Genomic DNA, 25,159 nt, shown 5'->3' on the forward strand with positions numbered 1-25,159 from the left:
TCCTTACCGTTGCCCGCCACCGCCGCACCGCCCTGACCCTACCCAACCGGGCCCGATCGCGGGAGGCGGGGTTGCCCCGCCGCCATTTTAACTGCGGTTAACGCGGTGTGCGAGTGCTTGCTGACGACTCGTTCTTCCGCTGCGGCGCAGAGCTGAGGAGCAAGGGGGAAGGCGGTGTACTGGAGGTGGGTGAGGCAGTGTCGGCTGCCCCGCCGGGCCTGCTCCGCAGCTCCTCGCTGCGTTCAGCCCCTTTGCGGGGCGCGGAACGGCCGGGGTCTTTCCCGTCCCGCGGAGAGCCGCCTGAGGAGCCGGGCTTCATCGGGGCTGTCGGGTGTGCTTTGCGTTCGCGTTAGGGGGAAAAACCGGTCCTGAGGAAGGGGCAGCGAGGGAAAAGAGCCCGTTCGCAGTGCGAGTGTGAAGCGGGAAGGTGGTTTCTCGTCCTGGTGCAGTCAGTCGGTAGCTGGCCAGGAGCTGGTTCGTATTTCGTTGGATGCCTACTACTAATAGTTACAAGTTAATTTGGAAGGAAGGTAGTAATTAGGTCAAAACTGAGCAAACCCAGTATTTAAAGCTTTTATGGGGGAAGTACGTCTTCTTTAAATGTGCTACTTCTAGGAGGGAAAAAGAAAGGGCAAGCAGACTTTGTACCTGGAGTTGTCTAATGTGTTGAACATAATATTTGTAGTCAGTCTGTGGTCCTCTGTTTCTCTGAAACACCAGAATTGGTTCTCCTGCCTGACACTTGAAGATCAAACCATTCCCCCCTGTATTTGAGCCTGGGTTTTTCAGCTTCGGCTGCATCACTGCTTGAACTGAACCAGCTGAATATCCTCAGAAGGAAATGGTGTTGCTGTAAAGTGTATGTGCAGGAGAGTTTACTCCCATCAAAAGTTAACTTAGTACTGCGGGTCAGTCATTGACTTTTTGCTTTTTATTAACCCAATTCCTGATTGGGCCTGTCTTCAAAATGCTAAAGCCAGAAGTGGCTTTCTCATGCTACTTTAGTATGCTAGTGTGCACTCTAATGTAGTTTCACATAAATCAAAGGGTAATTCTATATAAAAATTTACAGAAAAAATACTTTCTTCCATTTTCAGATAACCATCTTTGTCCATCTGAATGTGAAATTTTCTTCTTTGCTATTTGCAGTTATTGTCACTTTGACATACATTCAGAGAGGAGCTATGTCCAGTGTACCAGTGGCTGTGGTGACCGGATCCAACAAAGGGATCGGATTCTCAATTGTTCGGGCTCTATGCCACCAGTTCCCAGGGGACGTGTATTTGACAGCCCGAGACCCCGGCCGTGGCCAGGAAGCAGTGAAAAAGCTCCAGGAGGAAGGACTGCGTACGCTCTTCCATCAGCTGGATATTGATGATCTGCAGAGCATCAGAGCTTTCCGTGACTTCTTAAAGGAGAAATATGGAGGGCTGGATGTGCTGGTCAACAATGCAGGGATCGCTTTCAAAGGTAAGGAAGCATACTGTCTGGGATAGTACAATGTGCTGCAAAGCTATGTGAAGTATAGTAGATTCATAAGGCATTTTACAAAGCTTATTATATGGGACTTCTGTGCCAGTGGCATGCTACTTTTTTGGCTGGGCAAGCTGCCTACCTTCTTAAGCATGCTGAGAGAGTAATGTGAAATAGCTTTTCCTATGGATCTGTTAAACCTAAACTTTGCTGTGCTGAGCGAGAATGTAACCCTTTCATCTTCTATTAAACAGGAAGGGAGGGAAAGTGAGAAAGACACAACAGTTGTAAGGTAGAAGAGTGCATTATCCTTGTATATGTTTATGAGAACAAGTTGAGAGTTAACTCCAGATAGAGCCGATCACAAGCGTGACTACTAGTTCATTTCCCTACTAGTACAAACTTGTTCTTTCCATATTTTCTGGTTTGTTTGGATTTTTTGGGTTTGCTTTTCAAATCTCCAGTTAGGACATATAACAGGTAAATATGTAAAATAGTGTGAGCAGTGGTGTTTCTGTTAGTTCCTTTACTACATCATGGATTTTTCTATTCATAAGTACCTTCTAGATGTTTAGCCTAGACTTTCTTCAAGCTGACAGCTCACTATGAGTCAGCAGTAGGTCATACAACTGACATCTTTATTACATTTCTTAATCGTAACTGTTGTGTAAGCATCTAGCACAAAGGCTAGAGGGTTTAACACCTGTGTGTTAAAGTTCTTACTTGCTGTGATGGTTATCTCATTTTGGTTTTAATTCTAGCTTCTGAGATTGGCTTTTCTATGCAAGCCTCACAAAGTTTCTGCTATCATCCCAGAATTTATGCTTTCCTTTCTTTATTGTAGCATTATGTGTTATTGCTGGCTGTCAAAGATTGGATTCCATTACATTTATTGTCTGGTTCTGTGCTGTGCTACAGATAGTCCAGCAAAAACTGTTCATGTACGAGATGATTATGTACATATGAGTTGTGTTCTGGATAAGCTTCTGTGAGAACAGTTACTGTAGAAATGTTTGTTAAATCAGGGGAGTATTTATTAGATGTTACAAGCAATGTATCTTGTTAGACAAATGAGTAGGTTTTGGAATGTAGGGAAGCTTTTTGTCTTCTTCCAAGGTGGATTGAGAAGAAGTTTGAAATTGTGTAGGTTTTTAGTTTCTTCTCCCACTGTTGTTAACTCTTGCAATAGGTCATGATCTGGCATCATGTCACAGATTTAAATTCAAGTGATTTGCAAAACTTGATGCCATCAGTGCCCACTGCTTGAGAGTATGAATGACTGAGTTATTAAAGCACACTCATGTGTTTTGCAATAAAACCACAACTGTTAAGTACTAAATGATGTGTCACTGCTTTTCTGAGTTAACATAGGTCTGGGCTATGAAGACAAGTGAAGACCTGCCTAATCTGTGTGGGTGGCCTTCCTGTTGCCAGAAAGAGAGCAGTGTAACAGAAGAGGAGGAATGCTGTTACTTTAACTCTTACTTCCCCCTCAAAGTGGAAAATGCATATGTCTTACTGCTAAACCAGGTTGTCAGCTGATGGCACATACTACTACACTTTTGGTGGTGGCAAGCTGTCAATTCTGTCTGATGAAATCATATCCTTACCGTGCAGTTCTATATCTGCTTATGCTTACGTAAGTCAGCTCCCTTTCCTAGCTGCTAATTCCCACTCCTTTTGTTGTATTAGCACAGATCTGCCAGTTCAGGGAATGGTTTATGACATGACTATCAGTTTTGGGATTGGTTGGGGTTTTTTTGTTTGGGTTTTGATTTGGGGTGATTGGTTTTGGTTCAGGGGGAGGGGAGGAGGGTGTTTTGTTTTGTTTTTCCAAAATGCACCAAATCTTAACCCCTGCAGTCTTTATAGAAGCTTTTACAGTGTTTGTTGTGGTTTGACACTGTTCCATCTTCAAGCTCCAGCTAAGAACCCAAGATGTGACAACATAAGAATTAGGATATAGAATACTCTTGTTGTTGGATGTTAGTACTAGGGTGATAGCCTTAACTTTTGTACCTTTAGTGGCAACGTCCTAAATTGAGGATATGCCTTTTGGTCTTCCCTTACCTGGTATGTCAGGATTGTGGCAAAGTGTTGTGCTATGCATTTAAGAGGAGAGGGCACCTCTAAGTTTACTTGCATGTGATGGTAGCAGCACGGACTCTGCATGCTGGGTGCCAATAGTTACAGGCAGGTCAGTGAGCAGGTTGGGCAGAACATCCTGTGACAGCAGTTTTTCCTTGTCTCTTCCATATGAAAGGCAGAAAGACAAATGTCCTCTGAGTTTGCAGATGACCTACAGAGTGATGCAACTAGCTTTCCTGGGCCAAAGCTGAAACCTTCAGCTAAGGAGAAATGGAAACAAGATTAGCTCATTATTACTGTGAGAATGAAGACCTTGGGCCCACTGTAGGAGAGGATCTGGTACAAGACCATCTTAAAAACCTGAACATACACAAGTCCATAGGACCTGATGAAATCAATCCACAGGTCCTGAAGAAGCTGGCAAATGAAGTTGCTAAGGCATTGTCCATCATATTTGAAAAATCATGGCAGTCAGGTGAAGTTCCCGATGACTGGAAAAAGGGAAATATAACCCCCATTTTCAAGAAGGGGAAACTGGATGACCCGGGGAATTACAGGCCAGTCAGTCTCAACTCTGTTCCCAGCAAAATCTTGGAGCAGATTCTCCTGGAAGGCATGCTAAGGCGCATGAAAAACAACAAGGTGCTTGGTGACAGCCAGCATGGCTTCACTAAGGGGAAATCCTGCCTGACCAATTTGGTGGCCTTTTATGATGGGGCTACAGAACTGATGGACGGGGTAGAGCAGTTGATGTCATCTACCTGGACTTCTGCAAAGCATTCTACGCTGTCCCACACGACATCCTTGTCTCTAAATTAGAGAGACATCAACTTGATGGATGGACTACTCGGTGGATAAAGAATTGGCTGGATGGCCGCATGCAAAGAGTCGTGGTCAATGGCTCAATGTCCGACTGGAGACCAGGAATGAGTGGTGTCCCTCGGGGATTGGTGCTGGGACCAGTCTTGTTCAACGTCTCTATCCCTGACATGGACAGTGGGATTGAGTGCGCCCTCAGCAAGTTTGCCGATGACACCAAGCTGTGTGGTTCAGTTGATATGCTGGAGGGAAGGAATGCCATCCAGAGGGATCTGGACACACTTGTGAGGTGGGCTGATGCCAACCTCATGAAGTTTAACCAAGCCAAGTGCAAGGTCCTACACCTGTGTCGCAGCAATCCCAGGCACAGCTACAGGCTGGGCAGAGAAGAGATTTAGAGCAGCCCTGCGGAGAAGGACTTGGGGGTGTTGGTCGATGAGAAACTTAACATGAGCCAGCTTCAGTATGCGCTCGCAGCCCAGAAAGCCAGCCGTATCCTGGGTTGCATCAAAAGCAGCGTGACCATCAGGTCCAAGGATCCTGCCCCTTTACTCTGCTCTCATGAGACCTCACTTGGAGTATTGTGTGTAGTTCTGGTGTCCTCAGCATAAAAAGGACATGGAACTGCTGGAACAAGTCCAGAGGAGGGCCATGAGGATGATCAGGGGACTGGAGCACCTCCTGTATGAAGACAGGTTGAGAAGATTGGGACTGTTCAGCCTGGAGAAGAGAAGGCTGCGTGGAGACCTCGTAGCACCCTCCCAGTATCTGAAGGGGGCCTGTAGGGGTGCTGGGGAGGGGCTCTTCATTAGGGACTGTAGTGATAGGACAAGGGGTAACGGGTTAAAACTTAAACAGGGGAAGTTTAGATTGGATATAAGGAAAAAATTCTTTCCTGTTAGGGTGGTAAGGCACTGGAATGGGTTGCCCAGGGAGGCTGTGAATGCTCCATCCCTGGCAGTGTTCAAGGCCAGGTTGGACAAAGCCTTGGGTGGCATGGTTCAGTGTGAGGTGGCCTTGCCCATGGCAGGGGAGTTGGAACTCGATGATCTTAAGGCCTTTCCAACCCTAACTATTCTATGATTCTGTGATTAATACAATATTGCAAAGTGAGGTCTTTTCATTACTAAGAATGTGTTAATAATGCTTTTTTTTTTTTTTTTAACCCTTAATAATAATGCTCTTTTTTTTTTTTTTTTTTTTGAACCCTTATGTAAGTGCATGACACAACTCCATTTGCGGTCCAAGCAGAGGTTACACTGAAGACAAACTTCTTTGGAACAAGAAATGTTTGCACAGAATTGTTGCCTCTTGTGAAGCCTTATGGTAAGTATAACATTAACAAGTAGAGGAATAGTCTTGTGTGAATTTTGGTCTTCATTAGGTGGTAAATCCTGTTCAGTCTCAGATACACACTGCCCCACAGCAAGAGGAGTGTATCTTGCTGTACTGTGTGGGTGTATTAATGAAGTCATTAATAAAAAGGATTAATTTTTGTGGCTTTTAAGATGTAAATCTTCTTATTCACTAGTTCATCACCTGGATGGCTGTAAACTAGCAAGAAACAGGGAAGCAGCACAACATAAGTTTGGTGATAAGTGAATTACTGACTCAGCTGAGTCATCATTCTGTACTGAAGTGCTGCGAGATAAATAGCTTACTGCATTTTTGCATGCTGAGATTTGTAAATCCTCATGTATTCTGTAAACAAGCTGATGGGGTCTCTGCCTTAAGAACTAGATTGCAGTTGTTGAATTCTATATTATTTTGGGGGTTTTGAGGTATATTCTCACAGCACTTTATTTGAGCTGTTGCAGAAATGAGAACATTTTCCCACAGCACTTTGAGAGTGAAGTCTGGCTGCCATTAATGAGAAAACCCCTTCCTGCCATGAATGTCCTACAGATTGTACCAGGCAATTTCCTGGAATCATACCTGAAGTCTGATAGAAAGTTACTGCAGGTTCATACCTTAACTTACACTCTGTAATGAAATTCACTAGAAACACTTGTCAGCACAGTGATCTGGCAGAAGCTGTGCAAAATAGCCCACACAAAATACTTTACAGGTGTTCACCTAAGTAGTGAGTATGTAGCTGTAGAGCAAGTCCACTTCAGTGCCTGGGCTTGTTTAATGTGTGTAAAAGTAACTGGTGTTTACTGTCTTTTGGCAGGTAGAGTGGTGAATGTCTCTAGTATGTTAAGTAAATCAGCTCTGGGAAAGTGCAGCGGAGAACTACAGCAGAAGTTTCGCAGCGACACTATCACTGAAGATGAGTTAGTGGAACTCATGGCTAAATTTGTGGAAGATACAAAAAAAGGTGTGCATGAGAAGGAGGGTTGGCCAAATACTGCCTATGGGGTCTCCAAAATTGGTGTCACAGTCTTGTCCAGGATTCACGCCCGGATGTTAAATGAGAAAAGAAAAGATGACCACATCCTTCTTAATGCCTGCTGTCCTGGATGGGTGAGAACAGACATGGCAGGTCCTAAAGCCCCTAAATCACCAGATGAAGGGGCTGAGACCCCAGTTTACTTGGCCCTTTTGCCTTCAAATGCTGATGGTCCTCATGGCCAGTTTGTTAGTGAAAAAACTGTTCAAACCTGGTAAGCTTGTGTACGTGGACCCATGAACTGGTAATATGACTGTGGATTAGCCTGTTCCTTGGTAGGGCATTTAGCCAGAGTAGACCCATCCTATCCACTGCAGCAGTAGGGTCCTTTGCCACTACACCGAAGGTTCACAGTTGCAGTACTCCTCTGGTGTTGAGTCTGCACTAGGGCACACTTCGCAACAGCCTTCGTTAGCCTGCTTACAGCGTTGCTGTAACCCAGAATCTGGTTTGTGGGTGTTCCAGCCCAGATGATACAGGCTAATTTCATGTTGCCCTAATGCAGAGGTACCTGACCTTGTTTACCTGAATTACTCTTAATTATATCATTGCCAACCCTTCTCCCACTCCCCCCTAGACAGATTTCTGACATGGAGTTAGGATGAGGGAGTGGATGCCTTATGCTTTTTCAGCACAATAGAGCTCTTTCTGGGGGCCATAGTTGTGGCTGGAGATTGTATGGAGTTTCTTTGCCCTACAGAATGACCAGTCTGGGGGAAGACTAAGAAGACCAAAAGGGACTTATTGTTGTATAGATATTTCTTGCCATTGAAATGGAATTGGGTAAAAATAAAAATTGCTGTGATATGCCATTAATAGGAAAATTTAATCAGTTGCCTCTTAATATGTCTGTTAATCATTTGCCTCTATTAATATGTATGACAATAAATGATTACTTACTGATTTGTATTCCTCCAACTGGCTTATTCCATTATTAAAATAATATGTTTGAAAGTATGCTTTCATTTTCTGCAGCTGAGTTTGTAGGTAGAATGTGTGATTATATAAAGAGACAGCAAGCTACAGATCTGATACAGCAAACTTTCTCAGAACTTCCAGTTCATTTATTGCACAGCTGGAACTTTCCTTGTTAAAACCTTCTAATAAGGAAAAACTAAAGATTAAGTGCTCTTGACATAGTAGAGAAAATGCAAATGTTATAATGTAGGTAGGATTGAAATATGTAATGATCATGTCAATCAAAACAAGTCATCCAAGCAAAATCACAAGTTAAGGAAGCAGTGATGTGGAGAGCACGAAATTTGGTTTCTCATTTTAGATTGTGATGATTGCATTTCAAAAACTCTTGGTTTGCTACGGCAGTTCGAGATGTGATGGTAATACTGGGTGGAAGCAGGGGCAATGTGAGGGCAGGGCACCTGAGACAGTGCCAGGCTGTGGGGCAGCTCGCTGCAGGGGGCTGTAGCGATGGGGGCTGTCACCGGGCAGCTCTTTCTCCACCATGTGCTGCCAGCCAACATGAAAGCTGTAGCAAAATTCTTGGCAGAGCCAACAGAGCCGTGTCCCTTCTTCCCTGCAGGGCAGATGCCCACTCTGCTGCTTTGGGCAGCAGGAAGCCACTGCCCTCTTCTTGCTGTGAGAATCTAAAGGAGCTGGAAACAATTGCCTATAAAGCTGTTACTAGTAATGACAGATTGCTAGTGTACATGTCAGTTCTTAATCAGGAGCTGGCAAGACAGTGCCACTGTGGCTTAGCTGAATGGGGTTTATATTAGCTTCCCCAGTACAGTTTGTGTTTTGGGTAGCCTTGGAGTGAAAGACTTTGGACATAAATAATGTGTGGTTATCACTTACAAGCACAGAACAAAGGCACGAATATTAGTTGGTCCTTTAAGGCTATGGTACCTATTGTTTTTATGAAGACTGAAGTATTGCCAGATGAGGCATGCCCCAGAGCTTATTGGAGAAGGGCAAGTGCTGCCCCAAATGTTCTCCTGATAATCTGGTCTCCATGAGGAAAAAAATCTCAGAGGCCTTTAGTTTAAGGGCAACAGACTTGTTCAAAATCACTGTACAGTTCTTAATGCATTTTATGTGCTACCCGCAGGCTGCCTGCAGTATGATGACTCCAAGAGCCATCTGGTTAATACAGCCATGTGTATGCTTTTCTAGTTGTGTTAATGGTATCTCAACAAAATAAAATAGGGCTGTTCTGGTATTGTAATGATTTGTGCCCAACTATGAGAGATGTAATCCGACAGTGGTGAATCATCCCTTGTTCTTCAAACTTGAAATGCTGTTTGAGACATTAAATTCCAAAAGTTGCATGGCCTTCTGGTTGTCACGTACAAATGTTTCAAACAAACTGCCCCAGCTTTTGTGTGGTTTGCATAAAGACCACACTGTAAGAGTCCTGTATATGTTTATTGTTGCTGGGTAGTATCCATTGTTAAATTCAGATAAGCTTCTAAGTACCCGCTGTAGTCTATAAGGCTCCTTTTTAGGCCTAGCTCAGGATCTTTTGGGGGAAGGGGCGTTCTTGGTTAGTTGGTTGGTTGGTTTTGTTTTTGTTTTTGCTTTTTACATTCAAGCCAAACCATAAGTTTGAAAGTTTTTCAAAAGATGTATTTCATATTCTTATATTAAGGCCTTTCACAGCACTTGTTCTTTGTTCAACTTTCTTACCCTGTTTCAGGGGAAGGAAGCAAAGTGGAAGGTGATGGCTGAGTAGTCATCTGCAGAAATGTATTTCTCATGGTGAAACTTATTATAGTACAGACATTTTCTCCTGATATGAGCAAAAAGAAGAGCAGAGGACACATCCTTTCACAACCTTTGCAGCTGTGGAAGGAGAATCAGCTGTGTGGATGGGTACAACCTCAGCTCTAGGAGATGGAAACAAGAAGCAGAAAACACTGGCTGTTGACAGGACCAGTCAGAGCTGGGAAGAAGCTTATGCAGGAGGAGCACGTACCCCTGTGAGGTGCCACTGGTATGAAGGAAGCTGTGTCCTGGGAAGAGAGCTGAGACTCTGCACAGAGAGAGGGTCCCTGAGGACAGGAAGACTGGCATGGGAGGGCTGTTTGCTGAGAGCAGCATTGAAGGACAGGCTGTGCTGCATGTGTGGCAGGCTGGATCTTTGGACAGGGCTTGTATTGTTCAACCAAAATGGTGGGGTTTTGCTTTGGGTGTGTTTTTTTGTTTCTTTTTTCTTTTTTAAGTTACCTCCCTGCTTCTCTCCCATGTCCATTTTCTTGGAAGTATTTTTCTGCTTTCAGATGCTGGCACACTTGCTGAGTGGTTAATTGTTCAAAGTTTAAGGGTTAGGAAAGGGATAAAGCAATAATGATCTGTTGTATTGTATAAAACTTTTGCGCATGGTTTACTGCTTTTGTTTTCACAGCATGTCACTGCTATTTGTGCTTTGGAATTTATTAGCCAAAGAAAATGCTTGGCTGTGCAGTAGCTGTGGTGACATGGGACAATAAAGGAACTGGATTCACAATTGTGAGAGCTTAGTGGAGGCAGTTTCCTGGGAATGACATAGCAGCAGTGGCAAAGCTTTGGGAGTAGGAGCTGTACCTGCTGCTTCATCAGCTGGTATAAACGGTGTGCAAGGCCTTCAGGACTTTCTGAAGAAGCAGCTCCCAGTGTACTAGTTAACAGCACAGCCAGCGTTTTCACAGGCTGTAGCAGGCCAGCTGTTTGGCAGAGCTTTCTTTGGAAAGCCAATGATCCGAAGATGTAGGGGTAGTCAGTAAGGAGACAGGTCTGCCCTAAAACTTTCTGAATCTAAAGGGGATTACTACCAGGTCATTTCTATCTGGGACCCCTGCAATGCTGATAACTGTAGGGTGGGACACACTCTTGGATTCATGATGGTTCCAATGCTGTGTAGTACAGTGCATTTGTTTTCAAAACTGTGGACATGCCTCAAGAGTTTGATGCCAGTTTATCTAAAATGCTGAGGAGAATATACCTAGCTCAGCAGGTTGTTTCATTGAACTTTTCCACTGAAGTGTCTTGCTGTATAAATAATGAAGATGATAAGAACTCTTGAAAATTCATGTATGTTCACTGATAATTTTAATTAAACCCATCTCTTATAATAGCATAACCCAACATGTAGGTAGTGTCCTGACTTTGCAGTATTCCTCTAAGCCTAAAAATGTGTCAAGAAAATTTAGATTATATATGCCATTCAGTGTAACTTAAAACACATAAATGCAGAATATAATTCAGACTCTAACCTCATGTTAGGAATGTTTTTAGCTTTTTAATCTCAAATAGCAAAAACAACAACAACAACAACAAAAAAAGAACCATGATATTTTACAATGGAAATTCTTTGGTTTTCTTTTTTGTTCTGCAAAAACTTCATTTTGGAGCTGACAATAAAGGAATCTTCAGGTACATGCCCACATAGTCAGACACCCTGATCTGATGGGCCTGATGGGCATTGTCTGTTTTGTTTGTTTGGCATTGCATTTTAGAAAGCTAAGCTATGTTGATGCCCATGGTACTGAGTGTATCTACTGGTGTGTATACCTAAAGAGAAATATTCAAGTGTTTGTCGCAGTAGGAGGAACCCCCACCTGAATCTGCAACCTGATTGAGTGTTCTAATACCACCCCATTTCTTAAGATTTGTCTTTTAAAATGATGACACATCTGTAATACAGCTGTAAATCACTGCAGGACATTCTGATGTTTTGTGACACACATTTCCCACACCTGCTAGGCATTTCTGTGAGGTTACCCAGCATTTTGGGCACCCGCATTGACCTCATCAGCACTGCAAATGCTGGCTTCCCAAACTGAGGACACACGCAGGAGCCCTGGGGGCCGCAGGAAAGCGTGCAAATGACTGCTTGCATTTTACTGTGGCTTGTATTTGTTAGAAGAAATAACATACCAAATAGTGCTACTAAAATCTCGCTAGGAAACGGAAAGGCAGGTGATCTAAAAAAAAAAAAAGATAGTAACATAAAGCTTACTGGAGATCATTGTTGAAACAGTATCCATTTCCAAATGCATCCATCAGAATGCCAGCCATGAGTATTCCAACAATATCCATCCAGAAGAAACTTACAACAGTTTCTATGATCTCATCTTTAATAACTGAACAGGTGGGGTTTCCTTGATCTATTTTTTTTTTGGGGGGGGCGAGGGGGGGGATGTATTTTGAGCTACCAGGATTATGTTAAAGGGGAAGGGAAGGAAAAAGAAGGAAAAAGAGTAATAAAAAAATAAAGAAAAAGAGAAAGAAACGAAAGAAACTGAGGTTAAATAACACATTTCCACATAATATAAATCTTTGCCTGACAGGATCACGTGTTTTACTTTCCATGGGTATTTTGATAGTTTAGGGTTGGTTTGTTTTTTTTTAATTTGCCGTAGGACTACTAAGACCCGAGCACATGAGCTTTCTTTCAAGCCTGTTGTACAGAGCAAGGGCTGCTTCTGCTGAACTCGAGCCTACCACGAACGTGACAGCGGGATCCGGGTGCCACCTGCCTCTGCACTATTTGCCGAAAGCGCTTCGTGCCTAAACCAGCCGGAAGAGAAGTGAACCTGTTAAACGCGCCTGTACTGGCTTCACAGCCCAGGAGGCGCTGAGCTCGCTCTCGCCGCTCTCGCCGCCCTCACCGGAGCGCGGCGGTCACACGGACACGCGTGGCTGTGGCTCCGCGCAGCCACCATCTCGTTTCCAGCCCAGCCGCGGCTATGCACCAAGAGAAGGGAGGGGCCCGGGCGTCACCGGTCGGCAGGTCTCCGCCCCGACCCTTCACCGGAGCCCGCCCGGCCGCGGGGCTCCGGAGCGCTGGAGGTGCAGTAGGGACGGACGGGAGTGCTGAGGTACTCAGTCCGGACCGCCAGGGGGCGCTCGGCGCCGCGGTCTGACCACCAGGGCGTGCCATTTCCCGCCGGGCGGGTGTTGCCGGGTAACCCTCTCCGGGCTGTAGCGCTCACCGACACTGGCAGCCTCCTTTCGCGGCTTGGCAGCCGGTGAAGACGAGAGCGGCCGCCGATGGGCGGGGACACCCTTCTTCCTTCTGCACCAGTATACGAGCTTCCTCTTCCCCGCGCTGCATCCAGTGGTATCGCCCCAGCTACCGACTGCGTTGCGGCCCTTGTCGTGCGGAAGGGGGGGCATCTTTTGCTCTCTCCGGTTGCCATAGAGACTGCGGAGTGTCGCTCCCCATTTCTTCCCCCATCCCGTCCCTCACCGAGCTGGGACACGTCGCAGCCGCCGGCGGCGAGGGAGGTCTGTGGGGCCTTTCGCAGGTACGGGGATGGGGAGGGAGGAGGGCGAGGAAGGGAGGGAGGGAGGGGGAATGAGAGCGCCGTCGGCGGGCGTGTGTCTGCTATGAGGTTAGAGGGGAATCGGGGTGCCATATGCGGGGTCCGGGATGCCCATGCCTGCCCCTGAGGGGGGCCCCGGCGCCGCGGCGCCCGGGCCTGGCGCGGCGCTGCGTGTCCGCCCCGTGGGTTCCCAAGCCGCAGCCGGGCGCTGGAGCGGTCAGCAGCCGGCGGCGGGGGGTGTCCGGGGCGGGGGGAACCCGCAGAGGTTCCGCAGCCCGGGGAGGCAGAACCTCGTTCCTTGGGATCAGAGGCAAAGCGCCCGCCCCGTTCACCTGTCTGCAGATAATGCGGAAGGCTGACGGGTAACTATGAACGTGTCCATTCAGTGAGGAAGTTTGCAATCCGGCATTTGGAAGACGTATCTGAAGGTGACTGGCATTTGTTTTGCTTATAATTTTAATCTTCCTGCATTTGTATATAAGCACAAACACGATCTGTTTGCCGTATTTAAATATTGGCTTTTTTTCAAACCTTGCTATTAGCAGTCAATGCACACTAAATAATTATGTCCATCATTGCTTTTCTGGGTGGGAATACACCATTCGCCTGCCTTTTCACAGCACAGTCCAGAGAAAGTGTCTTGATAACACCTTTTTTTCTCCTCCAAATGAAGTTTTGTTTGTGTTTTGTTGTTTGTTTGGATTTTCATTTGTTTTTCTTGAATTGTACATCCTATTTTACACTCATAACCTAATTAAATCTTACTTAAAGAGACCAGGTTTTAATGCTATGAGAATGCTTTAGGATATGATTTTCACAGACTATTTAGAACCTCTTTAAGTGCTGCTGATAATGTCATCAATTCCTGTTCTCTAAAGGATTCAAGCTCCTGCTTTGCATTTAGAGATGAAGGAATTTGATGTGTTCTGTCAGCAAAACGGCTGCTGGATTCTGAATGATCTGGACAAATTTATTTATGAAAGTGGCAGCACTCTTGACTTGGCAGAGAAATGCTAGAATGCTTTCTAGCTCATACTTTGTTCAGAGGAGTATGAATACAATCCAGCAGCCAATGATTAAGGTACTTACATGAGATGAGGGAAATAGGGTTCAATTTATTGCCATGGCAGGGCAATATATCAGTGTCTATATCAGATTACTCGCAATTTGTGCTGACATTATATTGCAAGTTTGCTGCTTTGTTAGGTTTTAAGGTAGGGTTATTGTCTTTTTAAATCTTGTTGGAGCAAGAGTAGCTGTATGCCTGATTAATGTTATACCCTGCATGGTTTTCCTACTCTCTCTGCTGTGAAAAGCACTGCATACACCCTGGTGAAAACAGAAAATTAAATCTTTACTGTAGCAAAACAAGCAAGCAAAACCAACCAACCAAAACCAGCCCTGATGACATTGTGTGATAGTACTTTATGTTTTTCCATAGACGTGGATCTAGGTTGGATGACAGAGCAATTGCATTTACAGAGGTTGAATCCTACTGCTGGGGAGTGCAAACCTGTGTTTAATCCTGTGTTTAAAATCCTTTCTCATTTTTTGGTGTATCCAGCAGTTTTCTGTTTCTGAGAGTTTACTACCATTGATGGAGCTATTATTGTTTATTAAAGATTATTTATTAAAGATTGTATTATTTACAACAATAGACAATTATTGATTTTTTTTTTTTTAATGCTGTGAGAGATGACCTGCTTTGAAAGAATGTGGAGACAGCTTAGGTTTATTTTTGTGTCCTAACAGTAGGAAAGTGAATGAAGATGTCTTTCAGAAACATTATAAAATGTTTTGTTATGGGACTTGGCTTTCTCTTCTTTATCAGTCATGTAGCACAAATTGACCTAAATCTGACATTCCTAAACCTAAGCATCTCTCTATTATCTTTTTATATTAGCTAACAGAACTAGTGTCATAGAGTGAAAATACGACTTTTCAGTGCATAAAATCCAATCACGCTTGTTTCCAGTTGTTCTAAAACAGGTGTGTTTGGGGTTTTTAATCTAAATGCATTACAGAATGTGAGAAAATCAGGTCTGGATAACTTTTTTATCCTCCATAAATATATATAGGTACTCTTTGGTAAAATAAAGAAAAATCAGAGTGCATGCCACGATGCTTGGCACAATACCTTAGTCTTGTACTTCAGCAGCTGCTGTTGCCAAGTTGACATGCAGAGCTCTGAGAGCTCCTTCTGCTGTTGGCTGAGAGATCCTTTAATGGAATTCCTTTGGAAAGTTGTATCTCGATATGAAATGTTTCACATTCCAGAGCTACTGGTAACCTTTCAAATCACAGATGACAGGTTATGAAAACTACTTCTTTCTCCCTATCTCCTTGTCAGTACTTTGACTGTCTAGAGTGAGACTTCATATTCCTTCTCATTGTTACTGTGCGAGGGATCCACATCCGTGGAAGGAAAAAACATGTTTCATAAATAGGAAAATGTGACTGCAAAACTTCTAAAACAGACAGTGGGGAGTTGGAGTCATGTGTGTTAAATTATTTTTAATATTGTGTTGAAACTTGATCAGGTGCCCTGTTTATTGTGATCCATCACAGCTTCTACATATTTACTATCCTACAGTACGTTAGGTTTGCCAAAATTTAAAAGTGGGTTATCTTTTTGTAACTGTGTACATGTTTTAGCTTATCAGGCAATTCCACCTTGCTATGAGAACCGAAGATGGATCCGGAAGAGCAGGAGTTACTTGGTGATTACAGATACAGAAATTATTCTTCATCAATTGAGAAAGCTTTGAGAAACTTTGAATCATCAAGTGAATGGGCAGATCTTATATCTTCCCTTGGCAAACTCAATAAGGTACAGTGTCATAGGAATATTTTTCATTTGTTTATGATCTTTGTATTGTTATTAACTTTATAGTACTTATCAAAACTGAAAAATCACGCTGCTAAGTCTGTGTCTTTTGTATAAATGTGAGAATTCCTGGTAAAACCAACAGAGTTTTTCTTCAAATGGTATTTGTTTCCTTTTTACAGCTAAGTTAATTTATTTTTTGCAGCAAAAGAGCACTTAAGGATGCTGGTTACTCACTCTACAGCAGCTAGAAAACTCTTTATAAAGAGCAGGAGGTCACAAGTTTTAGAATATATTGAGTCAAAATTTATATTTAAAGACCACATTTACTTGACCATGCCCTTCCTTTGTATTTGGGGGAACAATTGATTTGCTGCTGGTGTTGTCTTTTGTGTGACCATGGAAAATATGCTGAATAATGGAAGAAAGAAAATAACTTTTAAGGGAAAACACTTAGGAACTGTGTCCTCTCCTCCTGCCCAAGAAACAAGGTATATGTTTTTGTGTCCCATAATGCTCTGAGTATGCGTGGGGAAAGAGTAGTTACAGTCATTAAGGAAACGGGTGGGAGGAGCCAAGTCCCGCAGAATTCATGAGGAAACATCTGTTGTTACCAGATAGATGCCTCACATGATTTTGCTGTTGTTGTTTGCCTTGGTTCTACGGTGTTTAAACAGGAGGAGAGCCATAGATTTTATGGAGTCATAGAATATCTCAAGTTGGAAGGGACCCATGAGAGCCATCTAGTACAACTCACTACCTGAAACTAAACCATGACTAAGGCACTCCTTGAACTCTGACAGGCTTGGTCCCATGACCATTTCCGTGGGAAGCCTGTTCCAGTGGCCAACCATCCTCTCTGTGCAGAACCTTTACTTAATGTCCAATCTGAACTTCCCCTGATGCATCTTCATTCCATTTCCTTGTGTCCTATTGCTGGTCACCACAGAGAGGAGATCAAAACTGCCCAAAACTGCACACAGTGCTCAAGATGGGGATGTGTAGAGTTGGGCAGTCTCCTCCCTCGACCAGCCAGCTATGCTGTGCTTGATGCATGCCAGGACATGGTCAGCCCCTTTTGGCTGCCAGGGCACACTGTTGACTTATATTCAACTTACCATCAACTCAAACCACCACACCTCTTTCAGCAGGGCAGGCCCTCCATCTTCTCATCCCCAAATTTGTATGTATTACCAGGATTACCCTGTCTCAGGTAGAAGATCTTGGTCCTGTTAAGTTTCATATGGTTGGTGATTGCCCAGCTCTCTAGTCTATCCGTATCTTTCTGTAAGGCCTCTCTACCCTTGAGGGAGTCCACAGGTCCTCCTAGTTTAGTATCATCAGCAAGCTTACTTAATGTACACTGAATTCCTGTATCCAGATCATTTATAAAAGCATTAAAGAGCACTGGCTCTAAAACTGAACCCTGAGGAGCTGACTGGCTGCCAGCCTGATGTAACCTCATTTACTATAACCCTCTGAGTGCGACCCATCAGCCAATTGCTCAGCCAGCATATTATGGACTTGTCTATCTGCGTCCTGGGCAGTTTATGCAGGATACTGTGAGAGACTGTATCGAAACTTTGCTAAAATGTAAAACCCCCACACCTATTGGCTTCCTTTGGTCAACTAGATAGCTGACCTTGTCATAAATAGAAATTAAGTTGGTTAAGCATGATCTACCCCTCATGAACCCATGCTGGTATGCCAAATGACTGTGTTGTCTCTCAAATGCTTTTCGGTAACTTCCAGAATAACTTTCTTCATTACTTTAGCAGGTGCTGAAATGAAACTGACAGGCTTGTAATTACCAGGGTCTTCCTTCCTACCCTTCTTGACAATTGAGAAAACATTTGCCAAATTAAGGGTAGCCATGTTCTTTCCTCTTCAGATGAGAGAAGCTAAATATCACTCTGGCAATAGGATTTACGTATGTCTGCCTTCACTGTTTCATCATGATTCCTGCTGAGTCACTAAGGCAAGTTAGAGGCCTTCAGAATGCTGCTCCCAAAAGGGAAAATAAGAAATAAAATTAATGAGAGATTTCCTACCTTTGGCAAGAGGTAGGCTTTGATCTTTTATCTTGACCTAGATGAATGCACTGAACTGATTAACACCCATCTGAAACTCTTATTCAGGTACAGAATTGCTAAATATGTAGCAGCATAGTAGAAGCCAAACAAAAGAGCTTTTAGCTGCTACACCAGTCCATCTGCTGTGGTATTTATAGACTTAATCATTTTAGGAGCTTAAGTATTGGTAGGGCAAATCATTCACAGTGTTCATCTGCTTCTGTCTGTTACCTGAACATAAGGATATATCAGGGGAGTATGCTGCCAAAAGGAAGATTGTGAAGTAGATGTCAATATCTATTCTCTTAACTCCTATGATTATTTGGTTTCTTACATCCTAAACCATAAATATTGTTGTTGAGTTCTGTTAGTGTTGCGGGGAGGGGAACGTGTTTCTAACTAAGAGCCTTATTTCTGTTACAGTCAGTTCTGAGAATGGGTAGGAGGGAGGAGATCAAGAGTATCTCAATGATAAAAATGTTTCTAAAAACTGCACATGGTTATATTCAGGAATCTGGGTGTGAGTAACTGGTGTTCAGTGATGCCTATTAAGCAAATGTGAAAATGCTGAAAGAGGATGTGTAAGTCAAGGCATTTCAGAAGTACTTTCTTGCTTCTAGAGTATTGCTTACTTTAATCGTGGGTGTTCTCGTTTATATAGGTCTAATATTTTCTGAGGCTTTCTCTCCTGTATGAAGGCTTCAACAACACTTTGCACTATTAAATCCAACAAGTTTAATACACGCACATGCCTCTTTTTATAGAAGCTTGGTGGCATTACCCTTCGATATAAGGTCTGGAGGAAGCAGCACAGGCTTTTGCTACTTAAGAGAAGAATAATGGAGGGAGCTGATCCAGATCCATTTGGCCTTGGCTGAAACAAGTGATCTTGGAGCTCTTGCTGCTGTTTCTCCTGGTGAAAAGAGACAACTCTGCTACTTCTTTCCACTGCTTCTTAGCTGCCAAGGTTAAACTGAAAGGGTTTTTTTTCATAGCTTTTCTTTTGCTTCTGTGGTTCTAGAACCATAGAAGAACCTGGTCCTATGCTTCTAGAACCAGGGAAGCAACAGGGAAACTGGTTGACTTTAATCTGAATGGGCAGCCAAACAGGTCAGTTTGCAGATCTAGAAACAGTGTTTTTTTGTCACTTAAGGGAGATGAATCTTATCTAACTTCACATGACTTCAGTGTAGACAGCTTCACCCTGCATCAGTTTTAGACAGGGACAGAAATAAGCGGGGGGAGGAGGGGAGGGGTTTGTATGTGTGATTGTTGGTTAGTTTTTTTTGTTTTGTAGCTCATCTCTTGCTATTTAAAGTAGGTCAGATGAATGCTGTCCTAAAATTGCTTGTGTTCCTCACTGCTTTTATAGGAAGCCTGAGGTGAGTTACTATGGTTTTGTCCATGCTGTTTAGCTGACCCAGGCTTCTAAGGCTAGGTAAGGTGAATCTCCGCTGCAGTGTTCTGAATAGAACTGCAGGTACCAGTTGTGAATATGAGTGAAGAATGGAGAGTTGGCAGAATTTACTAACTTACACTACGCCCCAAGTTGTAAGGAAAAGATTCTGGGGGGGGGTAATTTAAATAGTGTGTGTTGTGCATCATGGTGAAGGCAAAACAGTGGAAAGTAATGCTTGCAAATATTTACAGAAGAATTTAAATGGACAGATGCAACTGGGTGGATTAAACAGACAGTAAAAGTGGATGTTAATGGTTTAAAGAGAGTTTTCAGCTTTGCTCCGAAATTTACATATATTCCACTTGTAAATATCTGTCTCTGTGTGCTTCATGTCAGTTCAAGCTCTATTTACCATAAACCAGTGATATAGTAGTTGCAGCATAGGCTACTGTATGCTTCAGGAAGTACAGTTATTCTCCTTTCAGCACTGTTTTCAAATACAGCTTTGAAACATGTTTCTATTCTTTTTGTAAATCTGTGTATCTTCATTGTTTGGAAAGCACCGTTTTGTGACTGGTGTTTTCAGATGTTCTTACAGATTGCTGCATCCAGAATACAGTAATTCTTCTCAATTGTCTTAGTGCTAAAATGTGATCGTGCTGTTGCAGATTTTGCCAGTGTGTTCTAATGTTGTAAAAAGAAATCTCTGAGAAATCTCACTGATAGAAAAATGCTGGGGGCAGAGGTACTGTCTTTTTAAACCTAGAAGTAGGTGGTGGTTCAGCACATGTAGATTTATTGGTGAAATAGGTGCTTTTAACACAGTTCTTATATCCAAAGTGCTTGTCACTGTCTATTCAGGGTATAAACAGATATGTATATTACATAAAATACATATAAAAGTATTCATGTAGGAAGAACTTCAGGCAATTAAGAAATTGTAACAGTGGGTGCAGGCAGAGTAGATAAGTGGCACAGTTTGCAAAATGAAGAACTGAGCAGTAGCAAATACTGAATTTCGCAGTCTGCTTTTGTAAGAAAATTATGAGGGAAGGTTTTCAGTAAGTCTATGAAATTTACTTATTCGTAGAAGAGCACAAATCTTACGGGTTTTGGCAAGTGCATGTTTAAACTCGCCTGTTTCTTCATTTAATCCATATATATTAAAAAACAAAAGAAAAAGCCAACCAATCTACCAAAAAACCACCAACCTGCATCTGTTTGACAATAATGGACAGGATTTTGCTGTACATATTGGCAGAAATACCTAGTTCAATAACTTTTCAACAGTTTTTGGATATCCGATGGAATGTAACTTTTACATAAGCTTCACTACTGACTGTTGCCACTGAGCCTGGCTGGACGGCCAGCGTCCCTTTTCTGAACAAGATCTTCATTTCTAGTTAGAGTTCACAACGAAAGCAAATATTGTCACATTTGAAAAATCAATTGTTCTAGAGGGATTTATTTTATGCTTACAGCATGGTTCGACTTGCTCAGTAATTATAGCAATATTTGCCCTAAAAGAGCACTTAAAAAGTGCTTTTTATCTTTGATCATAAGTGTGTAAATGCATGGATTATAAGTTCTTACAATATTAATTTTTAGTACTTCGACTGCAGTTTTGAAGTTGTGTTTGTTTTTTTTTTAATTTGACTTTCAATAGAAAGTAAGTGTGTTACTTCTAGTTTCTGCAGGCTTTTCTTGATTCAGAGACTTCAAGGTGAATATAGAATCATAGAATTGTTAGGGTTGGAAAGGACCTTAAGATCATCTAGTTCCAAACCCCATGCCATGGGCAGGGACACATCACGCTAAACCATGTCACCCAAGGCTCTGTCCAGCCTGGCCCTGAACACCGCCAGGGATGGAGCATTCACAACCTCCCTGGGCAACCCATTCCAGTCCCTCACCACCCTAACAGGAAAGAATTTATTCCTTATATCCAATCTAAACTTCCCCTGTTTAAGTTCTAACCCGTTACCCCTTGTCCTGTCACTACAGTCCCTAATGAAGAGTCCCTCCCCAGCATCCCTATAGGTCCCCTTCAGATACTGGAAGGCTGCTATGAGGTCTCCACACAGCCTTCTCTTTTCCAGGCTGAACAGCCCCAGCTTTCTCAGCCTGTCTTCATATGGGAGGTGCTCCAGTCCCCTGATCATCCTCATGGCCCTTCTCTGGACTTGTTCCAGCAGTTCCATGTCCTTTTTCTGTTGAGGACACCAGAACTGCACACAATACTCCAAGTGAGTTCTCACAAGAGCAGAGTAAAGGGGCAGGATCACCTCCTTCGACCTGCTGGTCACGCTCCTTGTGATGCAGCCCAGGATACGGTTGGCTTTCTGGGCTTCAAGCGCACACTGAAGCTGGCTCATGTTCATTTTCTCATCGACCAGCACCCCCAAGTCCTTCCCCACATGGCTGCTCTGAATCTCTTATTTGCCCAACCTATAGCTGTGCCTGGGATTGCTCCCACCCAGGTGTAGGACCTTGCACTTGGCTTGGTTAAACTTCATGAGGTTGGCATCAGCCCACCTCACAAGTGTGTCCAGATCCCTCTGGATGGCATTCCTTCCCTCCAGCATATCAACTGAACCACACAGCTTGGTGTCATCAGCAAACTTGCTGAGGGCACACTCAATCCCACTGTCCGTGTCAGCGACAAAGATGTTGAACAAGACTGGTCCCAACACCGATCCCTGAGGGACACAACTCATTACTGGTCTGAAGCTGGATGCTGAGCCGCTGACCACAACTCTTCGTTGTGGCTTCGAACCCAGCCAGTTCTTTATCCACCGAGTGGTGCACCTATCAAATTGATGTCTCTCTAATTTAGAGACAAGGATGTCGTGTGGGACAGCGTAGAATGCTTTGCAGAAGTCCAGGTAGATGACATCAACTGCTCTACCCCGTCCATCAGTTCTGTAGCCCCATCATAAAAGGCCACCAAATTGGTCAGACAGGATTTCCCCTTAGTGAAGCCATGCTGGCTGTCACCAAGCACCTTGTTGTTTTTCATATGCCTTAGCATGCCTTCCAGGAGAATCTGCTCCAAGATTTTGCTGGGAACAGACGTGAGACTGACTGGTCTGTAATTCCCCAAGTCATCCAGTTTCCCCTTCTTGAAAATGGGGGTTCTATTTCCCTTTTTCCAGTCATCGGGAACTTCACCTGACTGCGATGATTTTTCAAATATGATGGACAATGGCTTAGCGACTTCATTTGGCAGCTTTTTCAGGACCTGCAGATGGATTTCATCCGTTCCCATGGACTTGTGTGCATTTAGGTTTTTAAGATAATCTTGAACCTGATTCTCTCCTACAGTGGGCCTAAGGTCTTCATTCTCACAGTCCCTGAGTCTGCCTACCAAAACTTGGGTGGTGCGGTCAGAGCCTTTGCCAGTGAAGACCGAGGCAAAGAAGTCATTCAGAACCTCAGCCTTCTCCAAATCCTGGGCAGCCAGTTCTCAACCAAACACCATCCGTTTGGAGGAGAGGAAGAAAGAAAGACCAAAAATCATTGCAGCTGCGCAATTGTTGTTTGTTTCAGTAGTAATACTTAATGTCACAATATGTCTGTTCTTGAGGGGAAAGAAGAGAAGGATTCTTCTGAAACATGGATTTAATGAGCATAGTCATTAATTACACCAGTTGCTTCATATGAAAACTCTGCCATGGCTTTATAACATCTTTTGGCCAAATAACAAACACAAGCACCATTTACCTTCTGTTGAAGGCAAGCCTCATATCTCTGAGAAGAACGGAAACTTTGTCTTCTGATTGCTTTATGGAACTTCACCACACCCGATACACAAATGCAGTGTGCTGAACAAGGGATATTTTATACATCTTCCTCCCCACCCCCCTTTTTTAATATAACTCCAGCTCTCCTCATTTACAGTTTTCTCACAACTATGTCTGAACTTCATGCTGCTATATTTAGGGAATCTGTTTAGATTTCTTTTTTTTTTTAACTTGGAAAATTAATCGGAGGAAAATGGAATCACAGGCTCTCCTTCTTCTCTTCTCCTCCCAACCAATGTTGTTTAAAACAAGAATCATAGTATCTCCTAGTCGTATAGAATCTTATGAATATATATATGTATGTGCTTTATTTTCTGGAATTCTGGTTATATGAATAAAAATATTTACTTGATTTGTTTTGGGGTTTTTTTTTAATGTCTAGGCAAATTGTTACAACATCTCTAGTGGTGCTATAAAGCAGTGCAGAATGACTTAAACCAGTAGTGTGGAAATGCAAATACTCCTCTGTGTGTCTGTGTTTTGTTTTAAGGCACATGTATATACTGCTGCAAAGAACAGCCTTCCCTTTCTGTCCTTTAAAGCTCACATTCAAATAAAACCCGAGCATGTTTATGCATTAGAAAAGTTTTAGTGTGTATAATGTGTTTTCTAGTCAGTCATAAAGGAAAAATCTGTAAAAAGTTGAAAACTGAACATGCACCTGGACACAAGTCATTACTTTGCATGTCTCATTTTTTCTTGACTTACTGATTAAAGCTTTTATTTTAAAAGGCAGTGGTAGGTCAAGTGCTTCTTGGGTTTCTGAGACTGTTCATTTCTCATTGCTCTCTGAAAACCAAACCCTGGGATTATATATTAAGTGTGGAGTACTTGCTTGCAGTTCAGGCTTCTTAAGCCAAACTTTTCTAGCAGTTCCACCGGCATTTAGCACTTCTGCCACCATAGTTGCTCGTATGGAAACCAATTGGATACATGAAGGGAAAGTAGATCATGAATGGGCTTCAGCCCATCAAAGACAATAAAATTAAGCTTACAAGAATCTTTAAAAGAGTGGGTGAATAATAGATATGGAAATCCGTGAGCAGAGTTGTCCATCTGTGGTCATTTGTGCTGGATTCTGCATGTGGAAACGATGGTTTGGGATGGGATCTTCATCTGCATGCAGTGCCAGTGATACCAGGCTTGCTACCAGAACACTAACTACCTGTAGCATCTGAAATTGTAATGGTATTTCAGCAGTCCTATGTCTCACAGACAAGTGATTCCCTTTTTCAGTTGTGTGAGCTCAGCTTGATTTAAAAAAGCTTTGCCTGTCAGCTCAAAGAAACTAATTAACAATTTTAAATATGCATATTATCATGTCACTCTTACTTCAACGAACAGTTTTAGATCAGCCTACTAATTAATGTCTTGCAACCCTTTTAAAATTCTTTGATCCTTGCCATTCCCAGCAGAGAAGCTGCTAAGAATCTGAAAATTTACCTTTCAGCAAAGTAGCAGCCAGCCCACCTCGCTGCTGGAATGGCTTTTGGTGCAACCACAGTCATCTCACATATTGCAGTGTGGTTTAAGATTCCTTGCATGTGCTGGAAGATCAGAGACAACTGTTAACTAGGAACACCCACTCTTAAGAAGAATTGTGGTTTGTGTCCAACTGTGTATTTCTTCCACCAAAGTCAGGAAAAAAAAAGATTGCATGCCTTTGAGAAGGGAGTTTCATCTCAGAATTGTTCTGATGTGATGGACTGAAACTCTACTCAGCTTATCTATGAGGATCATAACAAATGTATTCAAATCTTGCTCAAATCTTGCTTCCCATACAGAGATGTATTCCGATCCTTTAGGTGAAGCAGTATAGTTGGCACACATACATGGATGTAGTCTTGTTCTAAGGTAGTCTCACCTGATGGAATCTGAACATGTGAAGGTTTGAGAGTTACTCAGCAGAAATACTTAAAATTTAATTAACCCTGAATATCCACTATTTGACTCCTAGTATGCCTGGAGTATTTTTTCCTGTTCTGACTAGATGTTTTTGCTTAGCTGTCCCTGATGTTTG

General features: G+C 43.0%; 2 protein-coding genes across 10 annotated transcripts in view; both read left to right on the plus strand.

Annotated features, from left to right (window-relative positions):
- Positions 1-135: 135 nt before the first annotated feature.
- CBR1 (carbonyl reductase 1) lies at positions 136-7,729 on the plus strand. Of its 3 annotated transcripts, none has more exons than XM_061359146.1 (5): positions 146-185; positions 721-859; positions 1,150-1,470; positions 5,599-5,706; positions 6,554-7,729. In XM_061359146.1, exons 3-5 carry the CDS (start codon positions 1,185-1,187, stop codon positions 6,988-6,990), a joined length of 831 nt encoding a protein of 276 aa, XP_061215130.1. In that variant the 5' UTR covers positions 146-185; positions 721-859; positions 1,150-1,184; the 3' UTR covers positions 6,991-7,729. The 3 variants fall into 3 exon arrangements, with proteins under 3 accessions (XP_061215131.1, XP_061215130.1, XP_061215129.1); XM_061359145.1 differs by lacking the exon at positions 146-185 and adding an exon at positions 241-530; XM_061359147.1 differs by lacking the exon at positions 721-859 and having other exon boundaries at positions 136-185.
- The window catches only part of DOP1B (DOP1 leucine zipper like protein B), a 58,470-nt gene continuing 38,937 nt past the window's right edge, over positions 5,627-25,159 (plus strand). For 4 of the 7 annotated variants that reach the window (XM_061359116.1, XM_061359119.1, XM_061359121.1 and 1 more), the window contains exons 1-2: positions 12,526-13,020; positions 15,694-15,868. In XM_061359116.1, coding sequence (XP_061215100.1) covers positions 15,731-15,868 — 138 coding nt within the window. In that variant the 5' untranslated portion in view covers positions 12,526-13,020; positions 15,694-15,730. Of the gene's footprint in view, positions 5,707-11,777; positions 11,862-12,524; positions 13,021-15,693; positions 15,869-25,159 lie in introns of those variants that run through there. The other 3 variants (XM_061359117.1, XM_061359118.1, XM_061359120.1) reach the window with 3 other exon arrangements.

The sequence above is a fragment of the Neopsephotus bourkii genome, unplaced genomic scaffold (assembly GCF_033783945.1).
Source record: "Neopsephotus bourkii isolate Nb327-2 ecotype Australia unplaced genomic scaffold, CSIRO-AGI_Nbou_v1 NB_962, whole genome shotgun sequence".
NCBI lineage: Eukaryota > Metazoa > Chordata > Aves > Psittaciformes > Psittacidae > Neopsephotus > Neopsephotus bourkii.

Excerpts from the sequence above, each read along its gene's own strand:
- CBR1 (XM_061359147.1), top strand. The coding sequence starts at position 1,185 with ATGTCCAGTGTACCAGTGGCTGTGGTGACCGGATCCAACAAAGGGATC. Across the intron at positions 1,471-5,598 it reads TGCAGGGATCGCTTTCAAAG|TGCATGACACAACTCCATTT; the intron begins GTAAGGAAGCAT and ends CCCTTATGTAAG. Across the intron at positions 5,707-6,553 it reads GCCTCTTGTGAAGCCTTATG|GTAGAGTGGTGAATGTCTCT; the intron begins GTAAGTATAACA and ends GTCTTTTGGCAG.